The 13,616-nt window shown below is 42.5% G+C and overlaps 1 protein-coding gene across 21 annotated transcripts in view; it reads right to left on the bottom strand.

The window, feature by feature from the left end:
* NRXN3 (neurexin 3) overlaps positions 1-13,616 on the bottom strand; it is a 961,434-nt gene that overhangs the window by 904,146 nt on the left and 43,672 nt on the right. For 20 of the 21 annotated variants that reach the window (XR_005257043.1, XR_005257044.1, XM_038137596.1 and 17 more), the window contains exon 2: positions 4,336-5,583. Coding sequence is in view for 19 of the 21 variants with exons in the window: in XM_038137596.1 (XP_037993524.1) it covers positions 4,336-5,044 (709 nt within the window). In the remaining 2 variants the exon portion in view is untranslated. Of the gene's footprint in view, positions 1-4,335; positions 5,584-13,616 lie in introns of those variants that run through there. The other variant, XM_038137607.1, reaches the window with a different exon arrangement.

The following is a 13,616-nucleotide window of genomic DNA, read 5'->3' as shown; positions in this document are numbered from 1 at the left end:
CAAGTAGAAGCAAATATTATGGTCATGTTCATTTGTTTCTGATTACAAGATGTATGTAAATGTATATGCAAATTAAGTGCAAGCATCAGGCTCATGGCAAAGTGCCAAACTATTCTTTAGTGTTACAAAGATTAGGGCGGCTGGCAGGGAGATACAGTGACTGTAGGCGACGCTGGGCAGTGCCTTCAGATACAGCCAAGGCTGGGCTGCTCCAAAGGGGCAGGAAGAGGATAAATCCTGCACTAACTTGTCATTTTAAATGAAGCTGAGGGGCTATAGAAAAATCTGTTCCCGATGCAGTTAGAAGTGTGATAATTACAGAGCAATGGGCTCCTCTGTCATTCAGCAGGCAGCATCCCCAGGAAATCTTGCTCTGTAATCAAGGGAAGAGCTGCAATCAAGCCCGTATTCAGCCTTCGTTTAGAAACAGCCCCTGCAGGCAACACAAAGGCTTCAGCATGGTGCTTTGTGAAGTTGGCGATCAACGCCTTGGTTCTGCAACTACAAGCAGAGTTAATGCATTTCAAAGCACATCTTCTGTTCACCTTTCCTCGGAAAGTCCAGAAGGAGTCTTGGAAGAAGAGTGAGGGTTTAGGCCAAAATACACTTGTACAAACAGGGCTGCATTCACACTGTCCACATTTGTGAGCTCACTCTCTACACAGCAGTGTCAGAGAAAGAAAATTTCTTGCAGATTGACAGCATGGTCCTGAATGAACAGATTTGAATAACCTCATCTGGCTTCTACAGCACCTCAGCTTGCAAAATTTGCATAGGAAGGGGTTTTTTTGGATTTTTCTCCAGAAATATGAATGTATCTGTGATGATCAAATTCTATAGGAACCTCATTGTCTTGGCAGCATCCTGATTCCACAGAGACTGATGAGGTTTATGAGAGGCAAAGATGTCTCTGAATTCAGCTTTCATGTCTAATTCCACCTTTGCCCAGAAACATACAAACTAATAGCTACTCAAATCAGCCATCCTTTATACTCTACAGAGCTGTCAGATTCAGTGAACCAGTATACTCCAACTGCAATTAAAATAGTCTCACATTTTATTCAAAACAGTCAAACTTCCCAAAGTGCACATATTTCCACTCCCACTGTATAAACTCAGACACAGAAACTGTACCTGCTCAGCTGCCATCTGGGCATGTGACTGCCATGATGTACACAATCCTACTAACCCTGGGTGCACATAAAGTGCCAACATTTTTTTTGCACATCGGGGGCACATTCTGGACAGGATTCACAGTTTCATCTCAGTATGGAATGGTTGTTCTCTGTTGACATCCATCATAAATGGAACTGCACTTGGAGTTACAGTAGCCTATAATACTGTAAATGGAGCTTCATTCCATCATAGTACAGAAACAGCAGGTTCCACTCTTTGTCTACTTCTATCTCTGGCCACAAAATAAATGAATTTGCTATGGTTTTACCATCTGCAGACATAGGTATCAGTCAATAGCCAAGTAATGGCCTGGACACTGTCAAGAGAACTCATTATTAAAAAGGTACACATTACATTAGCTGTTCAAACAGAACTTGTTATTGATCAGATCCATCAATTCCCAGTAAAAGAGCCAACTCTGATGATGAAATGAAAATATGCACATGGACTACAGATTAGTAAACACTGTAATGGAGTGAAGGTTCCCTCCCCAAAAAGGGAGTTGTTGGTATCCAGTTGAGAGACCAATCTTTTTCAAAAGTGAGACTGGGAATAAAATAACCATGTTACTTCTGCATATATCCAGAGGCATAATAAAGGTTCAAAACAAAAGGGAACAGTTCTGACAACAAACATCTCAAGTCTCTTGGGGGGAAAAAGCAAACAAAGAAAATACAAGTTGTTTAATGGCCAATCAAGCCACAAGCAGGAAGAGCCTGTAACGAGTTCTGTCACTCCTGCCATATCCTACTGTTTATCAGTGGAGATTCTTCCACACTTGCAGAATTGAAAGACAACATCTTGCGCTTTTCAGTCAGACAAAAGGTAGCTATATTTAATTTGGTTCCTGTTTTTTTTCTTGCCACTTTTCTTTGTCTGCTTGTTTCCACTTACTAAATAGTCTTTTCTTTTGGTTTTCCACTCATCTGCGCAGACACTGTAACATTTTTTTCAATGGCAGTATTTAACACACAGAAATCACCACTGCTACAACAGCATAAAGGAGGAAAAAAAATAGGCTGATTATAAAATTCTAACATAAACCAAATATACACCATTTAGTAATATATGAGAAAACAAGAAGAACCAAACAAGGTAATGACTGCAGAAATCTCTACATTTGATCCACTGGAAAAGTTCTCCACACAGCATCTTCTCTGAGAGTGAAAAGACCCCAGCTAAAAGCGAGTTAAAAGTGTTTGCTTAAGAAGGCACATTGTGAAAAACTTCTTTGCTCACCCTTAACAGCAGGTTGGACTGGAAACTGATGAATCACTATAGAAAACAAACAGCAATGGTGACTCACGGCTTCAAACAGTAACAATAGCATTGCTTTATCCACGGTGTCTACAACAAAAATATCCCTGGATTCATTAGAAGGTGTATTTCAGATTGTTCCACCCACCCAGGAAATGCAGAAAGTCCTCCCCCTGAGCCCTGGTTAGAGTTCTTACAATTGCCACACAGGTACATGGAACTCCCACTCACAGTACTTTCTCAAGTGGTTCACTGAAAACCATACGCTGTTGATGTCTTGAGCAGCTCCCCAGGGAGTCTGGATCCATTAGCCCAGCAGCAGACAGAGCCTTACATCTTTGTGTTTCAGGGTCCACATGCCTGTGTGGCTCTTGCAATCTTCTATCACCATAGCATTCAGACCTGAGGTGTGCTTGCTCCGCAAGCACATGAGGATCAGGCTAGTGGCCCAGCTCCTGAACTGCCTGGTCACAGCCAGAATTCTGTCCAGCCCCACGTAACTCATGGCTCAATAGTTCTGGCTCATTAGTGGCATGGACTAATCAGGTTGGAGCAAATAGCCATGAAGAATTCTGTGTTCAACACTTCACAGGCTCACACCTCCTATCTAAGGCTAATGTAGTGTTTCTGTTTTATTTGGCTATAAAGCCAAATTTTCTGTTATTATTAAAATCACCCTAAAATTAATGCACATATGGATGCCATGTTTATTTTCCAAACCTTCCCTTCCTATAAAACATGTTTGCTTCTCCATCTAAATGCAGACTGTAAATGTGGAACTGTAGGGCTTTTTACTTAGATAGCAACAGTATAAGGACTGTTTTCACTACATCTCACATTGTACAGACTAAACTCTGGTTAATCTAGTTTCATTGCCAAAAGAATTGAACAAATATCAGTCATGAAAATATATTATTGCAAATATTTCCATTGTGACAAAATTTCAGGTTGGGGTTTTTTTCCTTGATATTGGACACTTCTTGTCCAGGTTTCATCTTTAGTTCAGGCAACTGTGGTGTTTAAAGCTAAATATCATAAATAATGTTGTGATGAGATTCTCAAATTCACACAGGGATTTTCAGTTGACTTAAGTCTCCTGCATATACAAAATCAATTACCATCACATTGCTAAAGGAAAAATCTGAAATACACTTCATCATGTAGTTTGCATGACTTAAAACTCTCAAACTCAAATTCAAAAAGAGAGTACCAAACAATGAGGAAACATTCAAATCCCTCTTCCCTTTGCAATACTAAGATCAATTTAAAAAGCAATTTAAGCAAGGATGCTAAAAAAATCAAGGTGCCATTCATTCCTTAGTATGCAAGCAATTGAAGGGAAGCATGGGGCTTCCACACACAGGCTAGCAACAGCTAATATCAAAAAAGTATACAATGTCCTGTCAATCAGTTATGTTAGCGATATATATATATATATGTGTATATATATATATATATATATATATATATATATATATATATACACACACATATATATATGGCTCCTGTTTGCTGACACTTCACTCAGTTTTCAGGGAATACTGAAAAAAGCCAGCCATTTTTTTTACCAACAATAACCTAAGGCACTTCTTAGTTTTATTTACCTATTTATGTTGTCTACCCTTATTAATAAGTTGCTGATGAAATGAATGATGATGATGATGATGAAAATCTCTCCATGCTACAAGTGCAGCATCCTTTCAGAAAGACACTTTGTTGCAGTTGCTCACACTCTTTATCTACTCCCATTTAATTACTTCTGTTTGGAAAAAGAATGGTGGAACTTGAATTCCTTTGACAACCATCAGCAGGAATAAGAACTCTGTCATAGCCCTGATAAATAACAAATTAACTCTCTGGATTGTGTAAAGGTCAATGAGAAGCAGGAAAGTATTCTCTTACCTTCAGAACACAGCTTGCCAGCATATCCAGTGGCTGAGCAGTCACAGTGTGGCTCACCATCCAGAAGGAAGCAAGTGCCACCATTTTCACAGGGGTTTTCTGAGCAAAGTCCTTCCATTTCCAGTCGGACCCCTTGACTGCCCAGGAGCTGCGGCTCGGAATTGCCATATTTAAGATCCAGGATAAATCCTTGAAATGGAGGCTCACTCAGGACACCATCAAGAGTCAAGGCAGCAGGGCGAATGTCCAGTGGGACTCCACCAATAAAGAGGTCACTGACGATATTCATATACTGCCGTTGCGGGCGCACCTCCCCAGGCTTGGCCTCGCCATCCAGCACCAGCACCGTCCGCAGGCGGTTGCGGCTGACCATCAGGAAGTGCCAGCTGCTGTCGTTTACCTGCTTGTCTGTGAGAACTGTCGTCTCCGCACAGTCCACACTGAACTGCAACTGGATGCGCCCATCAACCAGGGACACACAGAGGAAGTCACAGACACCACCATCATCAAAATAGAGAAGCAGCCCAGCAGAGACATTGGTCTTGAACTGGAAGCTGAGTTCGCTCCTAGTGCTGGCATCCCAGCGGAGGTAGCGGGCCCACTGGTTGGGGATGCCCATGAACTCCAGACCCAAACAGAGACCCAGCAAGGAGCCCAGCAGCAAACTCACCTTCAAGGTGAAGTAGACAGAATGCAGAGTGAAGCCCATTGTTTCAAGAATCTGCTCTTCCCTAGGAGAAAAAAAGAAGCCACACTACTGGGAGGAGAACCCCAGCAGTCAACATCAAACGTTAAATCCAAAAGTAAGAGAAGAGCAGAGGGACTGACAGAGAACAGGAGAGTAAGTGGAAAGTGACCAAGAAGAAGTGTCTCCTCCCAAGGAAAGATCTCAATTATCCTTAGGAACCAGAGGCTTTTATCTCAGAAGTAGAGGGTACATGAAGTGGCTTCTCCAGATGGTGTACTTCTCTGAAGGGCAAAATAACCTACAGTAATTTGTTTTGGTAGAACACAAAGGTGACACTGGTGTTCCAGAAGGAAAGAAAGGGAGATCCAAAGCCCAAGCCTAAAATTCTTGTTTTCTAGAAGTGATGACAATATTGACGGAGATGGCAGTGAGATAGAAGAGAGAGTGAATTCATAAAGCACGTGAACTTCAAGAGGGCAAAAATAAAGTCAATCTTCATGATGCACTGGTGGATACCCAGCCCATAATTCACTGTTTGGCACTCACGGAGCTTGCAGGACCTGTGGGGTAAAGACAAAAAAAAGAAAGGGAAAAGTTAGTCTTATTACTCACCATATCTTTACTATGAAGCTTACTAACATCTTGTCCAATAAGTTATTTACATTTCTTGATACTGTGGACACTTCTCCATGCTTGCAATTGGCTGTACAGGTCTCAATAGCAGAAAGGACATCTACATCCTTAAAACTAAGAGGCCAAAATAGAGAACTCACCAAGTCATCTCCACACATAACAACAAGCAATATAAAAAGACACCAAATTATTCAACTCCTTAGATGGCTGCAATTTCATTGACTTTACTGAGAAATGGCGCTGGAGCTTTCCCAATAACAATTACCTCTCCATGAAAATGCTTAGGGCAAAGACCAGAGTTCCTTAGAGTTTAAAAGCTGGTAAGGGCAAGAGACACCACTCACCAAGCTTTCTATTCCATTGCTTACATTATGGTTCCTAGCACACGAAGGAAGGATTAGAGAATACAACCCTGCTGTCAGTCTGTCACACAATAGCTGCTTTTACTTTACATGTCTTGCCTACTTCAGAGACTCTACCATGGACCTCTGCAACCTGGAAACATGTGTTACGCAAATTATTTATGGCAACCTGCAGCTTAGATGATAGCAAACTTGTACCTTAGATGATAAAAACTGTCTAAGCACTTAACCACTTACCCTGGTCTAGTGGTTTGGCAAAAAGGCCAAATTCATCCCTAATTAAGAGCAAAGAATTCCAACTGCCTTCAATGAGTTACATCTGTTAACACTGGAATTTAAGTCACTTCTGCATACTTGCATGTGGGTGACTGCATGCCTGGTGTAGGAGGATGTTTTAAGTGACAAGTAAAGGCAGTACAAAGCTAGGCACATTCTTTGAAAATTCTATCCAAGAAGAAAGTAAGTCTTCTATCAACACAGATGTTTGTTCACAAAGATGGGTTGGACACAAGAACAGCTCTGGGAATGGCTAACACTAGCATTGATAGTGATGGCTAACACTAGCAGGAAAGGTGATGAGAATCAAGGCCTTCAGCCTCACAGAAGTTAGCATGAACACAGCTTCCACAAACTGGAACACAAATATTGTGGGGCAGCATATGCTTGGGAAAAGTGTTTCGTGCTGTGGACCATGAGAGTTGCTCACAGCAGATGCCTTGCAACCCCATTGTCCATCTTGCTCTGAAGGAGAAGGCACACAGACACTGCACAAGTGGGCAGTGCTGGAAAGTTTCTGTTTGGTAGGCATGGAGGCTGAGCTGGAGGAGAATCACCAGGAAACAGAGGGGAGAGTTCACACAGTCACATCCTCACCTGCCCAAGGGACCTGCAGAAGCCATAAGTCTCCAGAGCTGTCAGTCTGACAAATTTAGCCAGCACAAAACACAAGTCACTTAGAAAACAAAAGGGATCAATTAAAAGAAAACACGCAAGTTGGAGAGAAATCTGAGCTTTCAGTGCCCAGTGGAAACCAGGCCTGTTCCCTGCAGCTGCCTGAGTGAAGCATGTTAGCTAAACTGCTATAAACACAAATAAAATCAAGTCAAAACCAGAGGGAAGATAATTCCTTTTAATTGTTAACAGCTTGGCTGAGGAAAATGGAAGGTGGGAAAAGGAGGTGTTAGGACAGGTGTAAAATGAACAAAGAATTAAACACAGACTCCAATTCCTCAATTCATTTGTCTTCCCAATAATCACAACTGGGATTGTGACTGTTCATGGGGTTGTGTTGGCTAAGTTAAGTTCTTGGGGGTTCTTGGGGGGTTCTGGAAAGCAGACTGGGAGAAAAATTATGTGGTTCTTGTCCATTTACCTTTCTTCTCTGTGCTCCCTAGTGGATACACTAAAATAGCCCATGATTTATGGAGAAGAATAGACTGAGAGAAAGGTAAAAGAGAAAGTGATGATCCAAGCCTGGAATTACTGATGAGATGGAAATAGGAACATCATAATGTGTGTAAATTAGCCAGTGATGTGCTTCCAGCAGCTCACAGCTTCCTGGACCATTTACTACCACCATGGCAAAATTCACTACTCCATCAGACAGCTCTATGCTCAGTCTGAGCTGAGAAGGGCTACAAGCCCAGCATGGCAGCAACCATCCACAGAGACCCCAATGCAGCAGAGCTCTCACCCCACCTTTTAAATTCTCCTAGGCAGGGTAGATTGCACCATCTGCAAAAAGCAGCCCTCAGTCTTATACTCTTCTCTCCCTGTTTTACAAGACACTTTGATAAGCAGTGAAAGATGCTGTAAATCACAGCAGCAGGTGTGAACACTATAGATAATCACAGATGAGATGCCTATGTCCACACACAGTTCAAACTCCTGTCTGAAAAGCCTATCAATCTCTCCCAATCCCAGGATGCTGAAACACTGTTTTACAGAGACGAATACCAGCCTCTGTCGGTCACTTCAGTCCTTGGGATATTTCAAAGGCACAATAATGGGAGTAGGATACCTCTGTGGTGCAAGTTTCTGTAATGATACAAGTTCATTAGGGCAGGACAAAAGGCAGAGCCAACAAGGGAAACCAGACAGAAATGGTTAAACAAGAATAGCAGTCTAGACTGAGGGAAGCCGAGGAATTCTTCTTTCTGTTTTGATCGAGAGAAGCCAAGGTAATCCCTTTCTAGCTGCTTTGAAAGACAGTGCCAGCTCTGTTTCAGAAGAGGAAGACAATGCAAAAACCATGAAATATGTGTCATTGCTGGGTGCTTCATTGCCTTTTAGACACTACAGCTCAGATTTTGGGAAGGTTGCCCACACCCAGCCACTAGCAGGCTAGGGCCATCTGTGACTCCCCCAGAGCTCTGTCAGCGCACGTCAGTCCTGACTCACGGTGCTTCCCATTACTCCAGTTTCATGTCTCACACACTTACGTCTGTGAGAGCAAATCCTACCGCAGCAGCAGGGTCTTCAAGAAGAGCTCAGAAGACCCAGTACCCTTCATAGCAGGAGGCAGGATCTCAATCCCAACCTTGAGAGAGTAAATTCTGACACACTAATTCTGTGCCTCACCCATTCCCACAATGATTCTCCAAGACATGCTGAGAACTAATAATTTTCTGCTCTTACCATTTTATTTTTAGCATAAATACTACCCTAGCAGCCTCATGCAGCACACTGCTGCCATAGCAATACATTATAGTTTGGGACAAAAGCTACAGAATCTCGGAGTATTGTCTTACATGTTTTATCTCTGAGCAATCTCATTGTCATGGCATGACCACATCTTGCATAAAAAGGGACTTCACGATGGACAGCAGCAAGCAAGTTATCTCCACTGCACTTCCAACAGATTGCACCACCTCCCTGGCCCACCTGAGAGCTGCAACGGCGAGGAATGTGCACACTGAACAGACAGCTCAGCATCTCTCACACTGCAGGAAACTCAGCCAAACCCACTGCAGGAAACACACCCACTGGCACTATTGAACATCCCACTCACAGGGCTGACAGAGCTGCACAAGTTGCCCAGCCAGGGAAGGGAGACAGCCCCACCGCAGAGCTGAAGGCGAGTGCTGCCTAACCACCACACACTTTCCCAAACTTGACAGCATTCTGTTAATGCCAGGTCAGAGCCATCTGCTCAGCAGCTCACGGAGGGGGTCTAGCCCTTGCTTTGAAGTGGCTCTCAACCACTTATCAGCTGTATGCGGAGAGTGAGTGACATTATCTAATTGCCAACTAATTTCCATAATTACTGACTGGCACACTCTCTATGCTGGGTTAATATCTTTGCAAATGTCTTGAAACGCACCTGCTTAGGAAAGGGGGTGAGAAGCAGTTGCTCTGCAGCTTATTTACCCAACTGCACAGAAAGGTTTCAGGAGATGGGTTTGTCACTCCCTGTCCTCCCTCCTCCACTACCTTCCTCTCTGGCTGCTAATTGCTTGGGGATGGATTTACTTGTATTTGAAAGTGTAATTTTCAGCAGAAAGGAGAACAGAGTTAGATGAATTCAAAGACAGGCTGGCTTCCCTTGCAAACCCCAGCCTCAGCAGCCCAGTGCAAGCCTGTGTTAGTCCTGTTATTCCACTTCAGGATGCTGAACAAAATCCCACTGACAGGAAAAGTTTACAGTCCACCAGTCTGACATCCTCTTCCACAACCAGAACTATTCACTATGCCACAGTTTGTGAAGAAGGAAACATACACATTGGTCACATAAGATCCATGTATTTAATACCACATGTGAACTAACTTATGTCCTTTCCTTCACTCTAAAACAAACAAAATCCAATTGTTTTCTTTATTCCCCAAGCCCTAATGAAGCAGTAGAGTTTTAAGAAGGAGTAAGCAGGATCTTAATTTGGCTCTGAATCCATGTGTCTTCCCTCAATTGGTGCAAAGCACAGCAATCAAATCATTACAGCTTTATGACATATGCTGCTCAAAAAGATACAGTGACATTTACCCTCAATAATTGATATTAGAAGTCCAGCTTGGTAGCAGAGCGAAATGGGGAATTCATAGTATTTATCCACTCATCCAGTTTGGAACAACAGGCTCCTTTTGGCTAATGCTTTGAAATCTTTCTGCCTGATCTATCCCCAGCTGAGTTGTGGCAAAAGACAAAGGGTCAAAGCATTAAAAAAAAAAAAAAAGAACCTTCCAATAAAAAATGCAGATGTGAAAACTGTGTGTTGCTACGGTGGAACACAGAAATCCTCAGCACAACAGCCTCAGCAAGGATGCATGCAGGGATGTTTACAGAGAACTGAGAGGGGACATGGAGCGTTTGAAATCCATGAGACTGGAGAAAACTGCAGGGGCTAATTTAGTTTTTAATTCCTCTAGCAACATTTGCATCTCAGTAATAAATCTGGACACTGCTTCATACCCTTGCTGGGATGGAGAGGACTCTGGGGTGGTGCCAGGGAAGCTGAGCTGAAAGAACTCAGATGAAGACAGAGACAGAGAGCTTCAATCTTCTTTCAATTCTATGATTCTTTTACCAAGGGAGATTTCAGTGACACTATACAGCTCAGAGGGGCCACAGGTAAGGCAAGATGGGCTCTGCTCAGTGAAGAGGCTGGAAGTGAGGTCAAAAATGGGGGCTTTGCTCTGCAGAGAGCTGAACACACCTAGGTTCTGCTGAACTTGGCAGAACTTCATGGGATGCAGATTTACATTACTGGCTGGCAGGAGAGAAGCAGAGATATTTTGGGCTTTATCTTGGATGTAGAGATATGTGCATATGAAGACCAGCATCTTAAAATTAGGGACTGAGGGTGACATGGAGCACCTGGTGACCTCTTCTGCATGGTTTTCAGGGATATAGTACTGATGCCTGTCTCTCACATCACTGAAACTACACATGCCTTTGCCCTACTCCAAGCCCAAGTAGAAGACATATTCTTCAGTGTTCTTTGCACTACTGATACATCTTGCAAGCTAAACTTTTCCATTCTTGAAAACTGATATTGAGTTACTTAATTCTTATCTAAACTCAGCATTGAGCTCCCTCGGAGACAGCTGCAAATAAACTGTATCAAGCAAAAAGTGAGAAAATGGGGGTATGGAGTTGCAATTCAAGAGTGTCCTCTTAAAGTAAGAAAAAAATAGACTATAAAGCTAAATTAGTTTGTCTTTGCTTCCGTGTAGTGGATTAGTATATACACATGCACATGCATCTACCATCAACTGTAACCTGTAGGTAGGTGGTTGGTTGGTTTCCTGGTACCTGGGCATGTGATTTGCAGACAGTTTAAGCCCACTGCCCTTCTCCCCATTCCAAGTTCTTCCCTGGGGAAGGCAAGAATGACTGCTTATGGTAAGGCTAACCCTGGAGCTCAGCTCCAGAAACACTGTTTAATACCCAAACTAGGCACCTATGCATGGGAGAGCTGAACTCGCCTGCAGTAGCAAGGCATACCATTGAAATGCTGCCAGCAACCTCAGAAGGGATATGAGCAAACCAGTAAAGTGCTCTGTTCAATAAACAGCATGAGACCATGGCAGCACAGCCCCACTTCAGACTTACCAGGCAGGAGAGTCATCTGACTGCTGAAAGAGTTACTGTTTTATCATAACCACCCTTCACCTTTTTATCTCCTGGGCCTATTTAAATAAACTTAACTCAGAACCAGAGCTCTACAAATTCGTCCTGGAAAATGAAGGGTTAAAAAAAGCCACAAGGGACATTGTGACTCCCTTCTTAAACACTCTCACCACCCCACAGAGGAGGCCATCTAGCACATGAGAGTGACCTTTAACTAGCCTACCTAGCCCGGGCTCAGCATGGATGCAATTTACAGACCATTTCAGCTCTCCAGCTTTCTTAACACAAAGAAGAAAAATCAAAACCCAAGCACAATGGAAAAGAAAGAAAGAGAGAGGGAAAATAACCCTGCAGAGCAATCATGTCTGGGGCTGCTCTGATGGCTTTCTGTTCCCTTCCAGGACACAGAAATGACTCCCAGTGTGTTAATTACCCCCATTACCACAAACTCTCCACTAACAAGGAGTAGCTAAAAGGAAGCAGGGTTGGCAGCAGCTGAGCAGTTATTGCTCTGTACTGCCACGAAGGAGAAACCAGACTCCCCCATCTCTGAGCTGGTACTAACCAGGAGAGCGATTTCTGCAAAACTCAACAGCCTTTATTGTAATTCCCATGGCAGCTGCACTGGGAACACTGGCCTTGCCTCAATTCCACCATCGTTACAAGAGAACAAAGAATACCTGCTTTTCTGAAGACTTTGAAGCTCAACAGTTGGAGAGCTCTGAATCATTATCATTTATTTTACTCCTCCTGTAGATGGTCTGTCTCTATCCCCCACATCCTCTCCTTTCTGCCATCAAAAAGCTGGGACAGATCTGTAGCATTGTTTATTCTACCAGAACCTAATACACCAAATGCAGTCAGTAGCCATACACATCTCAGCAGGGAATGCTAGTGGGGAATTTGGCAGTATCACAGTGCTGGCATTATTGATAAAGGCAATACTTCTTCCGGAAGTACAAAGTATTTCCATTTTGTTTTAATACATGCATACATAGTATTTCCATTTTCTTTTAAGAAAAATCAAGTCTTTTGAAAATGTGCTTATCGCTACCAAAAACCAAAGTTTGAGCACGTCTCTAATGCCTGAAAATAAGGCTGCTTCCAAGATTTTCCTAAGATTAACAGTACAGAATGGGCTTACTCTTCCCCCCATATTTATTTGATACTACAGACACAGGCCAGCATTAGACACTCCTCAAAGGGGACACAAAACTGGACTGTGGGGGGACTCCTCACTTTGAAGCAAGAGGAAAAAAGTCACTGATCCACTGTTTTCTCAATTACCTGATTTTAGGAAAAGATAAAAAGCACAAAATCAACAACAAAATAAAACAAATGGCCAGCATACTAAGTAACCCTACTAATACCTTGCTCTTCCTAGCTGTCTGTCTACCCATCTGCCTCTTCTTTGCATTTGCATTTTAAGTTCTTCAGGAGCAAGAACATTTTCTGTTCTGTCTGACAGAATCTAGCACAACATAGTCAAGAGCAGAATTATGAGGCACTACACATGTACACATTAATAACTGTGATTTTATGTACTTGAGCTAGCACTAAAATGCCTTTATATTCCAGCTGATGTATAACACTTTCTTATAAAAAAAAAAAAAAGCTTAAAAGGACTACCAGAATGACTATACTAAGAATAAAATTTTAACTCACTTTTTGTTTCACTTACAGATCATAGTCAATTCACACTTTCTCTAGCATATTTTATACTCCTGGACCTATTTCCAGTAAGTCAGAGCAGTCTGCATGTTTTTTAATGTTCTGTCAGTATACTATAAAGACAGGAGGCAGGTGCAATCAAATTTGTTACTGTACTAAAAACATAGCATGTATAGAGGGGGCACTGAACCTGGCCAGATTTCCCTGTCATTAGTATAGCCAGTAATTAATTTAGATCATTCTCTTAGTCTGCTGGCTCACGGGAAACTTAAAACAGGAAATAAAGGACCCATGGACATCTTGAAATCTACAGTGGATTTTCCTATTATGTAACATGTCAGCACTCTCTAATAAGTGAACT

This window comes from Motacilla alba, chromosome 5 (genome assembly GCF_015832195.1).
Source record: "Motacilla alba alba isolate MOTALB_02 chromosome 5, Motacilla_alba_V1.0_pri, whole genome shotgun sequence".
NCBI classification, from domain to species: domain Eukaryota; kingdom Metazoa; phylum Chordata; class Aves; order Passeriformes; family Motacillidae; genus Motacilla; species Motacilla alba.
Note: the sequence above shows the minus strand (reverse complement) of the source record. Positions and strands in the feature narration are given on the sequence as shown.